The sequence below is a fragment of the Corythoichthys intestinalis genome, chromosome 9, assembly GCF_030265065.1.
Source record: "Corythoichthys intestinalis isolate RoL2023-P3 chromosome 9, ASM3026506v1, whole genome shotgun sequence".
Taxonomy (NCBI): Eukaryota; Metazoa; Chordata; class Actinopteri; order Syngnathiformes; family Syngnathidae; genus Corythoichthys; species Corythoichthys intestinalis.
The window spans coordinates 4881474-4904502 of NC_080403.1; the positions used below are offsets into that span (position 1 = coordinate 4881474).

The 23029-nt window shown below is 39.5% G+C and overlaps 1 protein-coding gene across 1 annotated transcript in view; it reads right to left on the bottom strand.

The window, feature by feature from the left end:
• Window positions 1-23029, bottom strand: part of iars1 (isoleucyl-tRNA synthetase 1) — a 127559-nt gene that overhangs the window by 16327 nt on the left and 88203 nt on the right. The window contains exons 26-28 of the mRNA XM_057845252.1: window positions 21650-21824; window positions 5129-5241; window positions 2624-2719 (exon numbers count right to left, since the gene is read on the bottom strand). Of these exons, the coding sequence (XP_057701235.1) occupies window positions 2624-2719; window positions 5129-5241; window positions 21650-21824 (384 nt within the window). The remainder of the gene's footprint in view (window positions 1-2623; window positions 2720-5128; window positions 5242-21649; window positions 21825-23029) is intronic.

Below are 23029 nucleotides of genomic sequence, written 5' to 3' on the forward strand. Positions count from 1 at the left end.
CGGAGTCGGACCGGAAACGCAACGATCACGCATGCAGTGTACTTGGGCCTTTAGACTGTCTTTTGTGTTGTTCCATCCAGTGTGCCACCGTCAGAGGCGAGTAAATGAAGCCAATTGTATTGTTTGTACTCTTTGTTGATGTGCTGTTACTACTTAGCACGGAGCGCAAAGCTAGTTAGCGATTATGCTAATTAGTTTCTTAAGTGTCTGCTTGTATCGTGTTTTTGAGAAGCAAATTAGCACTTAAGTTATTATTACATAGTAAAGTTGTCTCATTTCTTTTTACAAAGAAACCACACATATAAACACGTTCACTTAACAGCTTTCAACACAAATTCCCATTCAAACTAAATTGTCAAACAAGAGAGTGTGCTTTGAAATTGGTTTTGGATTATACTAGTATTTACAAACAACTGTTTGATAAAGAAAACATTACAGTCTGCTTCCTCATTTTATTTTGTTGTTTGGTTTGTTTAAAGAAAATAAATGAGTCACTGACAATTTATTTGCCTACAAAAAATGTCAATCAACAGCATTTTTTTTTTTGAATGAACAGGACTTCAGTCTTATTTGTGTACTGAGAAATTATTTTCATGATTTATACTAACAACTTAACATGTTTTATGTACTTAAAACAGTACAGTTGATGACTACGGTGCAGTTAAATCAGGAAGCTGTGATAAAATATTTTTTTAAGGAAATAGACATCCATTTTGTCTTCATTGTTACTTACAACTTGCCTAAAATTTTAAAAACTTTTAAACTTCAAGTTTAATAGTGAAGGTAATTGAAAAAAGTGCTATTTATCCGATTGATCATTTAATTAGTTGTCCGATGAATCAATTATAAAAATAATATTTAGTTGCAGCCCTAAAATAATTGTGGATTTCGACCACAACACAGCACCGAGACTGTGCTTATCAAAGTCCTAAATGATATTCGTCGGAATACCGATGCAGGCAAATCATCTGTTCTGCTACTATTGGATCTCAGCGCCGCATTTGACACGGTTGATCACAACATACTACTCAGCAGATTGGAACAGTGGGTAGGGCTTACTGACACTATTCTTCAGTGGTTCACATCCTATTTACATGATAGGGATTTCTTTGTGTCAATAGGAAACCATCAGTCAGAACGAACCAAATTCACGTGTGGAGTCCCTCAAGGGTCAATTCTTGGACCACTCTTATTTAACATCTATATGCTTCCGTTAGCTCAGATAATGGAACAGTATGACATCTCCTATCACGCCTATGCAGATGACACACAACTGTACATTTCTGTGTCCCCACATGATTATAGTCCCTTAGTCACCCTGAGCAAATGCATTCATCAAATCAATGAATGGATGTGCCAGAATTTTCTCCAGTTAAATGTGCAGAAGACAGAGGTGATCATTTTTGGGCCAAAAAAGGAAAGGTCAAAGATAAGCAGCCGACTTAGCACAATGTCACTTACAGCTACAAATCAAGTCAGAAACCTTGGCGTAATCATTGACTCAGACCTAAAATTTGATAGCCATTTAAAGTCCGTCACTAAATCCGCTTATTACCACCTAAAAAATATAACCAGAATTAAGGGGCTTCTGACTCAACAAGACATGGAAAAACTTATGCATGCATTCATTTTCAGCAGATTGGACTATTGCAACGGTATATTTACAGGTCTTGATAAAAAATCAGTCAGGAAGTTGCAGCTGGTACAGAATGCTGCAGCCAGAGTCCTCACAAATACAAGGAAGCTGGACCACATTACACCAGTTTTGAAATCGCTACACTGGCTTCCAGTAAGTCAAAGGATAGACTATAAAATACTACTGCTCGTCTACAAAACACTTAATGGCCTTGGACCAAAATACATGCTTGACTTGTTAGAGTCCTATGAGACATCTAGACCCCTAAGGTCGTCTGGAACCGGTCTTCTGCAAGTTCCAAGAACAAGAACCAAGCAGGGTGAGGCAGCATTTAGTTATTATGCTCCTCACCTCTGGAACAAGTTACCCGAACGTCTGAAGTATGCTCAAACTGTTAGCTCTTTTAAATCAGGGCTAAAAACGCTTTTGTTTAGCACTGCATATCTATAACTGTCTATATATTTCAATCTACCTGCTTTCTATTCCTCTTGTTTTTATCTCCATTGCTGATTTCAATTATTATTAGTAGTAGTAGATTTTGTTTTATTTTTATTTTATTTATTTATTTTCTGTGATTAAATGCGATCTTTTGTCTTCGTTTCTACGTTGTGTTGATTTAAATGTGATTTTTATGATCTTCATGTGATGTAAAGCACTTTGAATTGCCTTGTGTTGAATTGTGCTATATAAATAAAATTGCCTTGCCTTGCCTAAAAAACACATTTGTTTTTTGTTCATATTTTTCGCCTTAAGTTCTAAAACTTTTACATTTATAGGTCATTTGTCAAATATGGTTCACAAATCTGTCTAAATTCAAATTTGGCAGGCCTTTTAACAACACTTTTCCTTGGGCAAATCAAGTAATTTAACAATGTTCCATTTGACAGTCATTTTACATACAAATGGAAACATTCATGAGGAGAGTTTCATGTGTCATGATTTGTTGTGTTTTGAGTTTAGCTGCCCAGAATAAGATGCGCCCCCCACCTTCTTGCGTAGTTTCTGAACACGGTTGATGACTTCTCTGGCCACTCCTTCATCCAACATGGACTGGTCTGGGGAAACGTCCAACAATACCAGCACCTACAGCACACCCAAGAGCAAAGACAAATACCAATTAGTGTTAAGCGGACCACATCCACATTTTTCTGCATTCACAGTCAAAAATCAGCCTCCAGACTTCAAATTAAGTTAATTTAAAGACAGTTTAAGTAAACACTAACATTTTTCTAACAATGTGACAATAAGGTCTTGCAAAGTAATTTAAAAAATAACACACAAGATTGCACCTCCACGGATTAAAATTGCATTGAATTTTCTAGCCATAGCTTTTTAGCAATATGTTAAACAGATTATCTGGATTTTAGGAGTTAAAGACATTCAAGATACGATAACGGCTCAATATTAAAACAGTGTATAGCCCAAATAATTACTGAATATATTAACTCTTAATAGTGCAATTGACTAGTGCTGCATCGATCAATCGATTAACTCGACGAATTCGATTAGAAAAAAGCTTCGAATCAAATTTTGCTGCTTCAAGGATTTCTTTAGTGGAGTTGTAATGGTTTGTTTTGAAACTGTTTGCATTGTTTTATTGATTTGGATGCACTGCCCTCTAGTGGCAATAGTGAATATGACAACTCATCTAACATGGCTGGATCCAGCTGCTCCCTGTTAAGACCAAGATAAGGTTGTAAGTTTTTTTTTAATTGTTTATGCATTCGTAATTCCGTAAATTAAAGTACATTTAGCAGTTTTTTTATGGGAATGTGTGTTTGAATGATTTGTTAAGAGCAGTGTAAAGAGCAGTGTAAAAAAAAAACAGTTAGAAATTATAGCATTTAAGCTAGCGGACATTTGTTACGCAAGTTAGCCAATAGTTTTGTTGTACTTTGCTCCTCATTTATTAATTTCTTTTATACAGTTTGAGGCCAAACTCAAGGATAAAAAAATGTTTAATGCATTTATTCTCTTGTGAAATGTAAGTGCAATTCTGCATCGTTTGAAAAAACTAAGGAATGTTATTTTGTATTCGCATTTAATGCTCTTTTGAAAGTGCAATCTTAGCAAGTGTTTGTTTTACATCTCCTAAAATGTATTCTGCAATGTAATAAATGTTCCTAATCCCATTACTCCATTATTAGAACTAAGTACTTGATAGATTAATTGATTACTTAAAACTTCAATAACTACAGCACTACAATTGTTTTTGTAAATTTGTAAATTTACAATGGTAATTTAATAATCTTAGCCTCATCAAGACTTGGGTGTCCAGACAGGCAGTGAATGCTCGTCTTTCAGTGCCATTGACGGCACTAGATGTCCAATCCAAACAAATGTTCATTCCCTAGCACCGTCAATGGCAGCCAATGAGTTCAATGAGTACCCTCATGAAGGAGTAAGGATACATAACAAAAAAAAAAAAAGAATTACACGAGTTGGACAGTGGTCTAAATGGGACATTCATGTGGCAAAGCAAGTCCTAATTGTTATTTCTCTTGTTACAACAACTGTATTGAGAAACAGTATATTCTGCTGTTGGGGGGAGACATACGCAAGCAAGCAACACGTAGCCAAGAGCGGGTTGGACAGATGGGAGACTGAGAGGCAGTGAGAGAGAGTGAGAATGGAGGCGAATTAAAAAGCCAGCTCGGTAAACTGGTATTAAGGTGCAGCCCTGCACTAAGTGTATGCTCGGTGGAGCAATGATTAGTGATGGCCGGTTGGAAAGTCAGAGGAGCTGGTCTCCACTTAGCTGAGAGATGATTGCCCTGCATCGCGTTTATAAAGAAGGCTGTCAGTGCAGCTACACTATCATTTGCTCCCCACTCCACACAATCTCATGTGTGCAGCAGGCATACATACAACTACTGTGTAAGTAATGTCAAACTGTCTCCAATTTATGTAACAGTGTCATGTTAAGGCAATGGCAAAATCACATCATATACTAAGGATCGGCATACTGGTAGGTGCATGCATTATTCATTTCCTTGATGTTACCTTCACACATGTATGCGTATATGGATTTATATGTAAGTCCTGTTCAGTTGTTTAACTCATTTACACTAATTTTTCAAAAATTTTAACGGTCCAGTTAAAATATTCCTATAAAGAAACTGTTTATTTAAAAAAAACAATGTTTTCATGTATTCACTTCCTGTCAGCCATTTTGGAAATGGCACCATAATTTGGTTGTTTGCCAAAGGGAAAACGTTGTGACTGAATTCCTATTTTTGGAAGAAGAGCCAGCAGTAACAATTTCAAAAGACTGGAAAAGGTTTATGTGGATGCTGCAATAGGCTGCAACACTGTCAAATAGTGGGTATTCAGGATTGAAGGTGTAGAAGATTATCCAAATTTGAAAGACCTCTGGGACAAATGAAGAAGTAGAAGCCAATCATCAGTGGTTAATCCTGCAGCACTAAGTATATACTTACGGTAGAAATGTTTTATTCTCTACTGATGTGAGAATTCATGCCAACCGCTCACCTGTGAGTCAGAGTGGGCTTCGTATTGAGCAGCTGCATTAGAACTCTGACCAAATGTGTACATCAGTCTCAGGTCCTCCTCGTGAAGCTCGTGGCCATCTACCATGATAGAACCTGAAATGCACCCACAACAAACAAACAAACGAACAGCATTTGTCAGAGGACTCACAGGATATGTATGTAAACTTGGGCTAGTTTTTCCCCCCAAAATCAGTGCTTATCAATAAAGGTGTGTGAAATTTCTGATTGTTAGATTTTTCGCGATTTGGTCATGGAAGATTCGAGAACGATTCGCAAAAATCCAAATTTCAATTATTTAAATATGCCAAGTAAAGCAGAACTAAAACATAGTCAGCGTGGACGCTATGGGGAATGGACCAAGAGTAAACATCCACAACTCATTCTTCCTAGATACAAAACAGCAACAAGCATGGCTGACCTAACCATCCAACTTCTCCGTGAGATCAGACCTGCTCCCAAAAATTTACAACCAGACATGTGGAATTATTTTGGATTCAACTAGAAAATCTTCCTCTTGAAAATAGGAGATTTCGAAGAATGTTGAAAGCAATAGAGCTGAGGTGCGTCATCCCATCCCAGACCTTCCCACATTCAGAAAAACTGTTAAAAACTCACCTTTTTAAACTAGCTTTAACTTATAATTATTTTGTTTTGTTTTGTTCTGTTCTCGTTGTTTGCTTTTTTTGTTCCAACTGTAAAGCGTCTTTGAGCATTGGTAAAAGCGCTCTACAAATGAAATGTATTATTATTATTATTATTATTATTATATTTAAGCCCAAGAGGATTTTTGTACTATTTTTGTAACTAATGTGAGAAACATTGACAGCAGCTAAGGGGGGGGGGGGGGGGGGGGCTTAGAGTCGTGCATTAATAATCGTAGAGTCGTGCATTAATAATCGATTTATAATTGCATCGTTGCCTCTGAATCATAATCGCTATCGAATCATGAGAGGCCCACCTCTAGTTATCAATATCACAAAATCCATCTTCTATTCGCACCATGCGATTGGCTATTTGTGGCTCTTAAATTATTGGCTCATTTCTGAAGTCTCTCGAAGTTAGCATTTAACTTCATTTGAAACATTTTGATGGATTATGGATGTATGCCTTTCCATCGCATCTTAAAACGTCTCTCAAAGAAAGGTTATTGTTTCATCTTAATTTAAGACATATTTTGACGTAGCTGAAGCAACTAAAAGCGTGAGAATGAAGAACACCAAGGGAGGTACTTGGGGATCCCTCTGTAGTCAGCCACCAACAGCTCCCAGTGTAGGGTGTTCCCCCATTTATTTCATTTAACATTTTATCGAACATATTTTATATAGATATTTAGAATCGGAATTCCTTGATAGATTTTGGGCAAGGACAGTTTCTAACATTGTGGCTTTGTAGCAAAACAATGCTGGTACTGGCCTACCTGTCTCCCATCAAAATTGCATGCTTATTATGAAACATAAAATATGACAATGGACACTCCGGACTATTGACGCTTTACATTAAGCAAAGATGTTGTTACTTAGACTCAGAGAAGAAAAATTAGGAAATGTAGTGTAGTTACAAGTAGTGCTGAAATAGTCCAAATTTGCTTTTTCGAGGATTCGTTTAATTCGAGTGGCGATAAAATGGTTCGTTTTCAAAGTGTTTGCATGTAGTTTTATTTACAGTGCCTTGCAAAAGTATTCGGCCCCCTTGAACCTTGCAACCTTTCGCCACATTTCAGGCTTCAAACATAAAGATATAAAATTTTAATTTTTTGTCAAGAATCAACAACAAGTGGGACACAATCGTGAAGTGGAACAAAATTTATTGGATAATTTAAACTTTTTTAACAAATAAAAAACTGAAAAGTGGGGCGTGCAATATTATTCGGCCCCCTTGCGTTAATACTTTGTTCCAATACCTTTTGCTCCAATTACAGCTGCAAGTCGCTTGGGGTATGTTTCTATCAGTTTTGTACATCGAGAGACTGACATTCTTGCCCATTCTTCCTTGCAAAACAGCTCGAGCTCAGTGAGGTTGGATGGAGAGTGTTTGTGAACAGCAGTCTTCAGCTCTTTCCACAGATTCTCCATTGGATTCAGGTCTGGACTTTGACTTGGCCATTCTAACACCTGGATACGTTTATTTTTGAACCATTCCATTGTAGATTTGGCTTTATGTTTTGGATCATTGTCCTGTTGGAAGATAAATCTCCATCCCAGTCTCAGGTCTTGTGCAGATACCAACAGGTTTTCTTCCAGAATGTTCCTGTATTTGGCTGCATCCATCTTCCCGTCAATTTTAACCATCTTCCCTGTCCCTGCTGAAGAAAAGCAGGCCCAAACCATGATGCTGCCACCACCATGTTTGACAGTGGGGATGGTGTGTTCAGGGTGATGAGCTGTGTTGCTTTTATGCCAAACATATCGTTTTGCATTGTGGCCAAAAAGTTCAATTTTGGTTTCATCTGACCAGAGCACCTTCTTCCACATGTTTGGTGTGTCTCCCAGGTGGCTTGTGGCAAACTTTAAACGAGACTTTTTATGGATATCTTTGAGAAATGGCTTTTTTCTTGCCACTCTTCCATAAAGGCCAGATTTGTGCAGTGTACGACTGATTGTTGTCCTATGGACAGACTCTCCCACCTCAGCTGTAGATCTCTGCAGTTCATCCAGAGTGATCATGGGCCTCTTGGCTGCATCTCTGATCAGTTTTCTCCTTGTTTGAGAAGAAAGTTTGGAAGGACGGCCGGGTCTTGGTAGATTTGCAGTGGTCTGATGCTCCTTCCATTTCAATATGATGGCTTGCACAGTGCTCCTTGAGATGTTTAAAGCTTGGGAAATCTATTTGTATCCAAATCCGGCTTTAAACTTCTCCATAACAGTATCTCGGAACTGCCTGGTGTGTTCCTTGGTTTTCATAATGCTCTCTGCACTTTAAACAGAACCCTGAGACTATCACAGAGCAGGTGCATTTATACGGAGACTTGATTACACACAGGTGGATTCTATTTATCCTCATCGGTCATTTAGGACAACATTGGATCATTTAGAGATCCTCACTGAACTTCTGGTGTGAGTTTGCTGCACTGAAAGTAAAGGGGCCGAATAATATTGCACGCCCCACTTTTCAGTTTTTTATTTGTTAAAAAAGTTTAAATTATCCAATACATGTTGTTCCACTTCACGATTGTGTCCCACTTGTTGTTGATTCTTGACAAAAAAATTAAATTTCATATCTTTATGTTTGAAGCCTGAAATGTGGCGAAAGGTTGCAAGATTCAAGGGGGCCGAATACTTTTGCAATGCACTGTATTTGGGTGGATAACGTGCCCTCTAGTGGCAACAGTGGATATAACTCACAGGTGTCAAACCGATTCCAGAAAGGGCCAAGTGAGTGCAGGTTTGCTTTCCAACCAATGAAGAGGACACCTTCTCACCAATCAGATCTTTTACATGTGTAATCAGTTAAACTTTCTCAGGTGCTGCTTGTTTCAGAAGGAAGTTCATTGGTTAAACTCTCTGCACGGTATCGGTTGGAACAAAATCCAGCACCCACTTGGCCCTTCCTGGAATCGGTTTGACACCTGTGATATAACTCATCTAACATGTGGCTGAACACAGCTTCTCCCTGTTAAGACCAACATAAGGTAAGTTTTTGTTTGAGAAAAAGTTTTTTTTAATGCATTCACAATTTAGAGGTATAAATAGCAGTTTTTGTGGGATTATATGTTTAAACAATTCATTAAGAGCATTGTTAAAAATAAAAAAAACAAAAAAAAAAACCTTAGCCTTTTATAGCATTTGAGCTACCAGATTTTTGCGATGCAAGTTATCCAATTGTGTTTTTGTTTTACCTAGATAGATCTTCATTTATTTATTTTCTTTATACCATTTGAGGCAAGACTCAGGTATTTAATTTTTAAATGAAAGTGCAATTCTGCATAATTTGAAGAAACACTCTGGAATTTTATTTTGTATTCACATTTAACGCTCTTTTGAAAGGGTAATCTTAGCAAGCCTTTGTTTTACATCTCCTAAAATTTATTCTGCAATGCAATAATGTTCCTTATCCATCCATCCATCCATCCATTATCTTCCGCTTAGTCCGGGGTCGGGTCGCGGGGGCAGCAGCTTTAGCAGGGAAGCCCAGACTTCCCTCTCCCCAGCCACTTCAGCCAGCTCCTCCGGCGGGATTCCAAGGAGTTCCCAGGCCAGCCGAGTGACATAGTGTCTCCAGCATGTCCTGGGTCGACCCCGGGGCCTCCTGCCGGTGGGACATGCCCGGAACACCTCTCCAGGGAGGCGTCCAGGAGGCATCCGAACCAGATGCCCAAGCCACCTCAACTGGCTCCTCTCAACGCGGAGGAGTAGCGGCTCGACACCAAGCCCCTCCCGGATGACCGAGCTTCTCACCCTATCTCGTAAGGGAGAGCCCGGACACCCTGCGGAGGAAACTCATTTCGGCCGCTTGTATCCGGGATCTTGTTCTTTCGGTCACGACCCACAGCTCGTGACCATAGGTGAGGGTAGGAACGTAGATTGACTGGTAAATCGAGAGCTTCGCCTTTTGGCTCAGCTCCTTCTTCACCATAACGGACCGGTGCAGAGTCCGCATCACTGCAGACGCTGCACTGATCCGCCTGTCAATCTCCCGCTCCCTCCCACCCTCACTCGTGAACAAGACCCCAAGATACTTGAACTCCTCCACTTGGGGCAGGATCTCATCCCCGACCCGGAGAGGGCATGCCACCCTTTTCCGGCTGAGGACCATGGTCTCGGATTTGGAGGTGCTGATCTTCATCCCAACCGCTTCACACTCGGCTGCGAACCTTCCCAGTAAGAGTTGGAGGTCATGGCTTGATGAAGCCAACAGCACCACATCATCTGCAAAAAGCAGAGATGCAATGCTGAGGTCACCAAACCGGAAACCCTCAACGCTTTGGCTGCGCCTAGAAATTCTGTCCATAAAAATTATGAACAGAATCGGTGACAAAGGGCAGCCTTGGCGGAGTCCAATCCTCACTGGGAACGAATTCGACTTACTGCCGGCAATGCGGACCAGACTCTGACACCGGTCGTACAGGGACCGAACAGCCCTTACCAAGGGGCTCGGTTCCCCATACTCCCGGAGCACCCTCCACAGGATTCCCCTAGGCACACGGTCGAACGCCTTCTCCAAATCCACAAAACATATGTAGACTGGTTGGGCGAACTCCCATGCACCCTCGAGGACCCTGCTGAGGGTGTAGAGCTGGTCCACTGTTCCACGGCCGGGACGAAAACCACACTGCTCCTCCTGATTCCGAGATTCGACTTCCCGACGGACCCTCCTCTCCAGCACCCCTGAATAGACTTTACCGGGGAGGCTGAGGAGTGTGATTCTTCTATATTTGGAACACACCCTCCGGTCCCCCTTTTTAAAAAGGGGGACTACCACCCCGGTTTGCCAATCAAGAGGCACTGTCCCCGATGTCCACGCGATACTGTAGAGGCGTGTTCCTAATCCCAATACTGATTATTCGAATTAACTAGTTGATAGATTAATCAATGACTAAAATAATCGATCGCTGTATCCCTAATTATGAGATATGTATGTCATCAAACTCTGCGCTCTGACGCAGTACGTTACCCGCTACATTCACACACAGCCAGAGCCGGCAAAAGGCGCCAACACATAGCACGTGCTGGCTAAATGCAGGTACATTGTCAGACATACAATTGGGCAAATAAGTATTTAGTCAACCACTAATTGTGTAAGTTCTCCCGCTTGAAGATATTCAAGAGGCCTGTAAATGTCAACATGGGTAAACCTCAACCATGAGAGACAGAATGTGGAACCCCCCCCCCCTCCCCAGAAAATCACATTGTTTGATTTTTAAAGGCTTTATTTGCAAATCATGGTGGAAAATAAGTATTTGGTCAATACTAAAAGTTCAATCTCAATACTTTGTCATGTACTCTTTGTTGGCAATAACTGAGGCCAAACGTTTTCTGTAACTCTTCACTAGCTTTTCACACACTGTTGCTGGTATTTTGGCCCATTCCTCCATGCAGATCTCCTCTAGAGCAGTGATGTTTTGTGGCTGTCGTTGGGCAACACGGACTTTCAACTCCCACCACAGATTTTCTATGGGGTTGAGATCTGGAGACTTGCTAGGCCACTCCAGGACCTTGAAATGCTTCCCTACGAATCCACTCCTTTGTTGCTCTGGCTGTGTGTTTGGGATCATTGTCATGCTGAAAGACCCAGCCACGTCTCATCTTCAATGCCCTTGCTGATGGAAGGAGATTTTCCCTCAAAATATCTCGATACATGGCCCCATTCATTCTTTCCTTTACACAGATCAGTCGTCCTGGTCCCTTTGCAGAAAAACAGCCCTAAAGCGTTTCCACCCTCATGCTTCACAGTGGGTATGGTGTTCTTCAGATGCAATTCAGTATTCTTTCTCCTCCAAGCACCAGAACCTGTGTTTCAACCAAAAAGTTCTATTTTGGTTTCATCTGACCATAACACATTCTCCCAGTCCTCTTTGGATCACCCAAATGCTCTCTAACGAACCGCAGACGGGCCTGGATGTGTACTTTCTTCAGCAGGGGGACACGTCTGGCAGTGCAGGATTTCAGTGAGTCCCAGGCGGGGCATTGTGTTACTGATAGTAGCCTTTGTTACTGTGGTCCCAGCTCTCTCTAGGTCATTCACTAGGACTCCCCGCGTGGTTCTGGGATTTTTGCTCACCGTTCTTGTTATCATTTTGACGCCACGGGGTGAGATCTTGCATGGCGTCCCAGATCGAGGGAGATTATCAGTGGTCTTGTATGTCTTCCATTGTCTAATAATTGCTCCCACAGTTGATTTGTTTACACCAAGCGTTTTACCTACTGCAGATTCAGTCTTTCCAGCCTGGTGCAGGTCTACAATTTTGTCTCTGGTGTCCTTCGACAGCTCTTTGGTCTTGGCCATAGTGGAGTTTGGAGTGTGACTGACTGATTGTGGACAGGCGTTTTATACCGCAAACGGGTTAAAACAGGTGCCATTAATACAGGTAACGAGAGGAGCCTCGTTAGACTTCGCTAGACCTCGTTAGAAGTTAGAATTTTTTGACAGCCAGAAATCTTGCTTGTTTGTAGGCGACCAAATACTTATTTTCCACTCTAATTTGGAAATAAATTCTTTAAAAATCAAACATTGTGATTTTCTGTTTTGTTTTTCCACATTCTGTCTCTCATGGTTGAGGTTCACCCATGTTGACAATTACAGGCCTCTCTAATCTTTTCAAGTAGGAGAACTTGCACAATTGGTGGTTGACTAAATACTTATTTGCCCCACTGTAGGTCTAAAACCAGTTGAGTTGGGTAAGTAACGCTACGTTTCCCTATGTCTGAGAGGTACGATCTGGTTAGATTGCAGGTCATATCACCTGATAATGCCACAGTATGTCTGATAGCAGCTTCTGCCTCAAAAAGAAACAGATAAGGCACATTTCTCAAGGATTCATCCATTGTGCTTATGCTGTTATCTGGGGGAAAAAAAAAAAAAAAAAACATCTGCCAAAATAGTACTAAATTCCACCTTTTGGTAATGCTCTCTGACATCAAGGTAAGACCTCTCTCAGATCCTTCTCTCTGCACCGCCCAGAACTGCTCAGTTTCGTGGGTACTGTCCACCCACGGTCTTAAACTCTCAATCTACATTCATTAAAGTAGTTCACAAAAGGAAATGATTCCCGCTTTTGGGCTTAGTTATTCTTATTCAATACCTTTTTAATATGCTCCAGAGCCAAGTGTAATGCCTGCAATAGCATTCATTTGTTGTGTGATTTGATTTTGAGAAGCACAAGCTCTCAGCTGTTTGCATTTGATTATTCTTTTCACTTTTCAAAATATCCACAGGCTATGTAGCAATATGCGCGAGGAATATCAACATTGTGATATAATGTTCTACTTTATACAGTATAAGTTCAACTTTGATCTCTTGGCTATTTTTTGTTGTTGCATACATTATTCGTGCAGTAACTAAAAGAGCATAAATAAGACTAAATTTGCTCATATTGTACTCTTGAGATGGACCCATTCTCCTCATATGTTGTGAAGAAAATCAAAACATACATTATAGTTCCTCCTTTATATGCTCACTGTATGATCACAATGTGAACGCTGACTTATGTATATTCAACCTTCCAGGCTACTTCTCAAAAACATTATGGCAAACTTTTACTCTGAAATAACAGGTTTTTTTCTTTACAACATTAGTAAGTATTGATGTGTAAAATGAAGGAATATAAAACCCATAATGCACGTGATTGAAAAACTGTTTTGCAGACTGCCGTTACAATGCTACACAATTTCTTTTCCTTCCACCATGATAGTGGAAATTAATAAGGTTAAACTTACGAATTTAAGTTACTCACCATTACTTTCTGAGGAGCACACTAAGGGATACGCTAAAGGTATAGACAAAAGCTGTGGAGGACAACACCGTAAAAGACAGGTGGCTCCCAGCTGTTGATAGTTTGTCAAACAAGCTCTAATAGTGTAAAAAAAAAAAAAAGTTTCTGAATATTAAGCTTTCAATACATTAACCATTAGTTTATAGTTGACTTCAAATCACTTGTATTCAAGAAATGCTGAAAAGCTACCTGGCTTCATCCACACCAGTTGTCAAACAAAAAGGTTGATCATATCTCATCAGGTTTCAAGTTTGCCAGGGGCACCAATTAAGCATCTCTATGTTCTCGCGAAAACCCATGACCATGTCCTCCTCTTCACTCCTGAATGCCCCAAGGCAAGAGAGAGGGGAAAAAGTCATAATGCTTCTTGTCAAATCCTCTATCTCTAGGCTTAGACGTACTGTGTTTGATCACAATTTACCACTTAGGTACCCCATCAAAATGACACGGTCGAAGCAGAACAGAATTCCTAATTTCTGGCCAAGTCCCCCCACTACCTGTGCCCGCATTATGTCATTATATATACGTATATGTATATAAACATATATTAGACCGGTCCAAAAAATATGAACTTTGAAAAATTGCTTCTCTGCAAAGTTAGATTTGATCCTTTCCTAGACAATAACAAGTACACAAAATTTCACGTTCATAGTCCTTTATTTGATGTCCGCGCCCAAGCCCTCAAGTTGTCCACTAGTGAACGCTCTCTATGCGTTGCCCCCAAGGTAAGGGATAACTGATAAACTCTCGACTAAGTAAACGTAAAGATGAAAACAGAAATATGCGGTTTGACGACCTACAAACACACAAAGAAATGCGGTAGGAAAGCAATAGGGAAAAACCATTATGGAGGGCGCAGACAGTAATTGCGTACCGAATGGCACCAAACTTCACACAGATGTAAAGACCAACAAAAATAGCCTTGTGGAGGAGAAATTCAAACACTTTGAAAAAAATAACCATTATGCTATGGACCGGTATAATATATTTATCAGTAATGAATGAGGTACTCACTTTTTTTTTCTCTTAAGTATAAGTACAGATACAGGTGAAAAAAAATACTTAAGTAAAAATACAAGTATCTAAGAAAAAAATAACAAGTACAAAGTACTTTCTTTAAAATTTACAAGTAAAAAGTAAATATTTTCCTCCATGCAGAAATGTAATACTAAGGCATACATACATACAGAGATCTGAGTCAGTATTCAATGAAAGAACCAGAAAATAATTGACTGCTCAGTTTTGTTTCAAACTTGAAACAGTAAACAGAAGCTGAACAAGTAAAAAAAAAAAAAAAACAACAACAACAACAACTCCAGATTTAGCTTAATGGAGGATTGCAAGCAACTATCAGGTGCATACTGCTACCTATTGAGAGTACAGCGCGCCTTCAGATGGGCGCTGCTCTCACTGTTGTTTTTATTTTCTAATATCTTGTTCACCTGCCTAAATTTGCTTCTACTCGTACTTGTACAGTTACGGTATACAGTAGCTGTGTGGGGCTGTGCTGGAGGCATGAAAACGAAACTATCAATTCACAATGAGAAAAACAAAACAAAACAAGAGTAACGTCTAACACAGGCGACAATTTAAAAAGTTGTGAAGTAAAAAGTACAGATACATGCTGTAAAATGTAGTGAAGTAAAAGTAAAAAGTACCACTTCATATTTGTACTTAAGTACAGACACACAAAAATGTACTTAAGTACAGTAACTAATTAGTTTTACTTCATTACATTCCACCACTGCACACCCAGAAACACCCACACAAATCTCCCCCCTTCTCTCTAGCTTGCCAACGTCACACGCTTTAAACCAGACTGAACAATGGCATGCTCTCAATAACAAGATTTCAAAAACTATCACAGAACACGTTATAAACAGACCTTATTGTTTAACGACACGCTACTTAGTCAGTTTTCAAGCGGTCATAAACCACCGATGTCATTAAAAAAATTAAGTCTTTCTCAGCTCTAAGATGGGCAAGCTGTCCGATTTAGCTGTTTTTACAGTTTGCCAACTAGTTTCTACTGTAAGTTCTTTGCCTACTGCTTATCAAATATTGCTATTCCCCGTAAAGAATAATTTGAAATAAGGTTGCGTATTCTGCCGTGGGCTGTAGTCGTATGACAGTTATACCATCAACCAGTGCCTCTGAAACAGAACATTACTGCTTGTATTAAGACAAAACGCCAACCGCAAGAATCGTCACTTGGTTGCTAGGCGGTTAATTAACGAGTGAGTGAGTGAGTGAGTGAGTGAGTGAGTGAGTGAGTGAGTGAGTGAGTGAGTGAGTGAGTGAGTGAGTTAGATGGATAGATGGTGAAAAAAACCAATGCATAAGGAATGTGATCGTTGAAAAGTAAGGCTTGAAAAGTCAGTGTGGTTTTTTAATTTCTTAAGTCTTACAAATACAGTAGCGTGTACTGCACCCGAAAACGCTTAATCACACACTTTATATACGCACCATGCTTTTTTTTATATTGATCCCTATTTGTTTGATGTAACTTTGAAAAAATAATTACAAGACACGCCTGACTGATGGCACGGCTTTCTTTTTCGGTATTGCTTCACTGTAATTAAGACATTTATCGACCCGTACGTCTATTTGAAATAATCACAGTCTTAGATTGGGATTTTCCTTACGAAACCACACCGTGATCAATTAACTGTCACTCAGAAGAACACTTTTTCTTCATCTGTCTTCCCTTGTAAGGTCAACAAACCTCTCCTCTATGCAACCAGACGAGACTTCAAACATCCAAATGATTGGCAATGCTAAGTTCCCACAGTCTGCATGACCTCGATGACATCTTCCCCCTGAGACCTCAGAGCTCTCCATGCCTTCCGCTTTGCTAATTAGATGGACGAAATACCTTGTGCCACTTTGATGTGAATAGCAGCAAGTTTACTTGGTGGCACAAGAGATCAGTAATGTGCCCCAAGGCACATAATTAACATACCATTTGGAGACTGCTTTTAAGCTTTAGTATGGACGCTGATTCGTTATACAAGGTACTGTATTTTTGTTATAGCCACAGAGACCTGACATGAGAATTACCTCTGAGATTATGAAATGATAAATCACATAAATAGAGGTACCTAAGATGCAGTTGGCATACTGCTGGTCAGGCAGTCTTTCAGTACGATATAAAATTTGTGTGATCTCGTTTAACTCACAAAGTAGGATTTCATAACATTTACAGATTGTGATAGTTTTTTTTTAACGTGATGCCTTTTTCGTTATTAATGAGTTGTCTGTAATTTTGGTGACCCATGTTGCTGTGTGTACCTTAGCTAGCATCTGACCACATCTTTTTTTGACAAATGCTGCATGCATACCGAAACCAAAATTGCAAAACTCAGTCATGATTGTGTCTCTTGTATTGAGACGATGGAATCATGACACAGCTTCAAGCCCAGTTCAAACCAATTGTTTTTGATATGGAAACTAACAACTGCTTGACTGCATTGAAACAGACTGAAAGGTCAGCTACTTCTATTATGAGTGGCTGTGACTGTCAAGTAGGTCCAGCTGCACAATATTCTAATTTCCTGACTGTCTCAGGAAATTAGAATATTGTGTATTCTAATTTCCTGAGACAGTCCTGTATATATACACAGGACTGTCTCAAAAAATTAGAATATTGTGTATTCTAATTTCCTGAGACAGTCCAGTATATAATAATCCTTTAAAGTCATATCGTAAATTTTGATAGTATTATATCAATCATAATATTCCAAGGTCTAGTTAAGTTTAAGAAATATAACATTTTCTATTTGTAAGGAAGACTAGTTCAGTTTCAGGCTCAAACCCCTCCAGTTGAATTCAGCCAGAATCGTGGGTAATCAGGTTCTTAATTAGAAGGTGTTACTTGTATATGGGCAAGTCCCCCATAATCAACCTATCCATTCATTCCTGTATACAGTGGTGCACATCAACATGCGATCGCTTTGACACACGATCTTTTCGACATCCGACGTAAAATTTGACTCGCCATTTGTTTCTACATCCGACGACATGCTCGAAATAAGATGACATGACAGCACCTCATAGGGATGCACGGCGGATTTTCTTTCAAACATGTTGGTACAGGTGGTGAAACAAGGAAAAGGTGATGCTTACCATTGAAATGAAGTTGCAAATGATACAAAAATATGAGCAAGGGGTGCGCATCTGTGAAATGGCTCAACAATACAGCCGTAGAATGTCTATGATCTCCACGTCCCTCCTCCGACCACCGTTCGCCAGTCTTTATAATATATGGTGACAATTATTATTGTGATGACGTCGCCAAAGAAATCGCCAGCTTTGTTGTCTAACACAAAACGCCTACTGTCCGCCGCAGTTTACGGTGTTCTCAAAAAACATTAAAAGTGAAAGTAAACACTCAACCGCGCCGCTTCCTCTCTGTCACGTCAGTCACGCGGTGCTTTTAGGTACAACAAAAAACATCCGCCACATTACAACCCGATTCGTTAAATTATTACAGGAAATATTAGTATGATATTATATTCTGATTTATTTTTAATTCATTTGTTTTGCTATGTGTAACTGCCATTTGTAATAGTACCAGCAGTATTTATTAAGGATTTAGTGTTGGTTTTTGGGCTTTGGAACGAATTAATGGAATTATAATGTATTCTTATGGGAAAATCCTGCTCGACATACGACCATTTCAACTTACAGACAAGGTCCTAGAACGAATGAATTTCGTATGTAGAGGTATCACTGTTTAACTGTTAGGATCGTTGAAAGCAGTGGGCGTGGTTGGCGGATGACGAATGCTTGATCTGACTGGTCGCTGAAAGCAGAGGGTGTGGTTGGCGGATGATGAACGCTTGATCTGATTGGTCGTTGAAAGCAGGTGGTGCAGTTGGCTTGTACTGCGGCCCGCAGCTGGACCCTTCTCGTGACATTTGCAAAAACAAAATGCTTTGTGTTCACAGTCATTCGTGTAGTAAAACCCTCAAATGTCTTGCCGAGGTTATGCTCGATAGTAAAATAAATGGCAACCTTGGGTTTCACAAAGAAAAGACAAACTTTGTTGGTCAAGTAACTTCTTTTGAACAACAAATGCCGGTTGCACCCGTCAATTTTTTTCAGCACTGCAATACTTCTCTCCAACAACCGCTTGTGTAAACTTACTGCCTTCATTATACCACAGCGTTGTCTCTTGTAATGTGCATGCGCAGTTGTGCACTGTCCACTTTGGCTAGCGCACACGTTGAGTCAATAAGGAGAAAGATGGCTAATTCAGGTGATCCTAAAATTATAGTCCTCCCCACATCCCCAATATTTAGGCATTAGTTCATTGCTTGAGTCAAAATGGATGAAAACGTTATCATAAAGTCAAGCATATTTTTTGATATTTGGATTATTTTGTTTTCTGAATATGTCCTGAATTGGTAAATTTTGGGTTAGAGAATTTATATATTTTATAGAAATATTTGTATTGATTAATTTTATTATTTAGCATATTAGTGTTACTTTTTTAGGTGATTTGTTCCATAAAATGTTACTTTTAATGTACAGTGGGGCAAATAAGTATTTAGTCAACAACTAATTGTGCAAGTTCTCCCACTTGAAAATATTAGAGAGGCATGCAAATCATGGTGGAAAATAAGTATTTGGTCAATACCAAAAGTTCATCTCAATACTTTTATTATGTACCCTTTGTTGGCAATAACGGAGGCCAAACGTTTTATGTAACTCTTCACAAGCTCTTCACACACTGTTGCTGGTATTTTGGCCCATTCCTCCATAAAGATCTTCTCTAGAGCAGTGATGTTTTGGGGTTGTCACTGGGCAACACGGACTTTCAACTCTTTTTTTCTATGGGGTTGAGATCTGGAGACTGGCTAGGCCACTCCAGGACCTTAAAATGCTTCTTACAAAGCCACTCCTTTGTTGCCCTAGCTGTGTGTTTGGGATCATTGTCATGCTGAAAGACCCAGCAACGTCTCATCTTCAATGCCCTTGCTTATCTAAGGAGATTTTCACTCAACATCTCTCGATACATTGCCCCATTCATTCTTTCCTTTATCCGTCGTCCTGGTCCCTTTGAAGAAAAACAGCCCCAAAGCATGATGTTTCCACCTCCATGCTTCACAGTGGGTATGTTGCAGTTCAGTATTCTTTTTCCTTCAAACACGAGAACCTGTGTTTCTACCAAAAAGTTCTATTTTGGTTTCATCTGACCTTAACACATTCACCCAATCCTCTTCTGGATCATCCAAATTCTCTCTAGCGAACTGCAGACGGGCCTGGACGTGTACTTTCTTCAGCAGGGGGACACGTCTGTGAGTGCAGGATTTGAGTCCATGGCGGCGCATTGTGTTACTGATAGTAGCCTTTGTTACTGTGGTCCCAGCTCTCTGTAGGTCATTCATACGCACCCCCCCCCCCGTGTGGTTCTGGGATTTTTGCTCACCGTTCTTGTTTTCATTTTGACGCCACGTTGCGCAACAACAGCCCCAAAACATCACTGCTCTAGAGGAGATCTGCATGGAGGAATGGGCCAAAATACCAGCAACAGTGTGTGAAAAGCTTGTGAAGAGTTACAGAAAACTTTTGGCCTCCGTTATTGCTAACAAAGGGTACATAACAAAGTATTGAGATGAACTTTTGGTATTGACCAAATACTTATTTTCCACCATAATTTACAAATAAATTCTTTAAAAATCAAACGATGTGCTTTTCTGCCCCCCCCCCACACACACACATTCTGTCTCTCATGGTTGAGGTTTACCCATGTTGACATTTACAGGCCTCTCTAATATTTTCAAGAGGGAGAACTTGCACAATTAGTGGTTGACTAAATACTTATTTGCCCCACTGTAACTTAAAAAAAAAAAAAAAAAAAATCACCCCAAAGGAAAAACGTTTCGTGTATTTAATCATACATCAAGTTTTCGTATCGTTACAGCCCAAATGGTGTGCTGCTAGTTCTATTTAGACCTGTGACTGAGAATTGAACAATGATTCAAAGTTCATGAACTAGTTCATATTTTGGGCGAATATTTTTGCGAGTGATCTTATTCTAGTGCCAATGAGCAGATTTTGAATCGAAGTTTGTTTTTCATTCAAAAAAGCCAGGATTTGTTAAGACTACAAGGAGAAAAAGGAAATAAATTAGCTATAAATGTTTTTAATTGAACACCAGTATCTGGCAACAAGAGGCCAACAACAGTGGCACTTTATCAAAAGGCGACGTGCATTTGAAAGAGAAGAAAATGCTTTTCAGCAGAATTATGAGCACCCCCGATGACTGGCTTGAGGTCCCTTGGAAATTAAAAAAACAGTAGTGTGTACAACATTTTGATAAGTGAAACTATCTTACAAAATAAGTAAACGACAGGGACATTTCAAAAACAATACCATTTCCATTTTAGATTCAAAATAATAGCATTTCACTGAAAGACAATAAGTCAATACTGCAAGGTAGTTCTTGTCTTATATTAGAACTATAAATATTACAAGTTAAGACCAACTGTAAATGTGTTTTTTCTTTTTTCTTTAAACACGAAATTATACAATTATGTGCCTATTTCACTACCTCTACTAAAAAATAATCATGAATTGTAACGGGGGAAAAAACAGTAGTAGCCTTGTATATGGTCTAGGAATGTGACTAAAAAGTAAAAAGTAAAAGTAACTTTTTTGATATTTACTCATTTTGCACTTTTTATGACAAAAGTTCTAAAAGTTTTGTGTTTATTTTATGCAAAGAAATCAGGAAATAATCATTTACAAACAAATGAAAAGTAAAGTGGCTAGCAAGTACAGATTGGGCAGGAAAAAAAACTGAGTTAGTTCATTTTTTGAATAACGAGCTTAGTTCAGCATTTTTAATTAAAAACTATGAACTGAAATAGTTCATTTTAACGTGTGAACTCAACTAAACTAGTGAGGTTCTAGTTCATGTAGAAAATCATCTTTGTGAACACTGTTTAAGTGTTCTCATTTTTAGAATTCAGAAATGTCATTACCATGCCACAGGGAAAATTAAATTATCATCACAATCCATTTAACATTTAGGTTTGTCATCATATGGGGAATTAATGGTCATACCTTTCTTCTGAAAGGCTTCAAGTTGTTCGCTGGTAAGCTCCTTGATTGCAGCAGTGATGGATTTGAACGCCCCCTTCAGCCTCTTGCCTAGGACCATGTGATCCGGTTCGGCCCGCAGACGGATGCCATACTTGTCTTTGTCCGTCGAAATGGTTAGCTGCCGCACATTGAGTTCCTGGAAGAGAGGACAAAACTGATGACAAACTACTTGGCAGGATCTAATGGCTCTGTTGGCACATTAGTAGTCTCCAGACCAGATGCAAAGGTTATTGGTTTGATCATCCGCCTTGGTGACCATGTTAAACAATACTTGAGCAAGATGCAGAAAATTTCCTCTCCCTTGATGCTGATGATCACAATAGGTGAGTGAGCATTTTGAGGGCCTTGATAGGTGGTAATGTTCTGTCTGAGTCATCACATCACAACTATATATTTGATACACAGTCAATGGGAAAACCCATTGGCAGTGTATCAAATACTTGTTCTCCCCACTGTATAGTCATTAGACTTGTCCGATATTATCGGGTAGCCGATAAAAGCATTTTAAAGTGATATTGTATGATATCGACATCGGTTTTTTATTATCGGTTTTGGGCCAATATGGATATGGCAGTGCTGTCATGTCCATTTATTTCCTGCCCGTGTTTGAGGTGTTTTGACACTCCCTGCTGGCGCAGGTGTAATCACTTTTGAAAAGTTCCAGCACTTTCTGCTGACGTAATCATATGTCGATGCGAGCTCATTGATGTTTTACAAAAAAGTATCAGTGCACTTGACATGAGAAAGATGAACACGGTAAAGCCAATTCAACTTTACACCATCATCAGACTTCTCTTTATAGCCTGATTCATTCGCTATCTGTCGATTTGTGCAGCCACACACACATTAAGGACAGAATAAGTGCCTTATTGAAACTTTGTAATTGCACTTCATCCAAAAAAATGATCTTTGCACCATTTTGATTTCAACAATAGTATTGGCAACCCTGAATTGTTTCCAGAAAATATATTATTTTCCCAGAAATTAATGCAATTACAATGTTGTTGGGTATCGATGTGCTTATTTCTTGGATGTGCATTGGAAAAACACAAAAAAGATATAGGGGGAAAAAAAAGCCAAAAATGATGCGATTTAACACGAAACTCAGAAAATGGGCTGGACATAATATTGGCGCCTTCAACTCAATATTTGGCTGACCAACTTTGAGATCGCTCCATAGGTGTTCAATGGGATCCACACTCATCATTTCATAAGTCTACAGCGCTTTGTCTCCAACCATTTCTTGGTGTTACTTGAGGTATGTTTTGGGTCAATGACCTGCTGTTCTGACAATAGGCCCAACATTGCTGCCCAAAACATTTTGATGGTATCCATATTTCA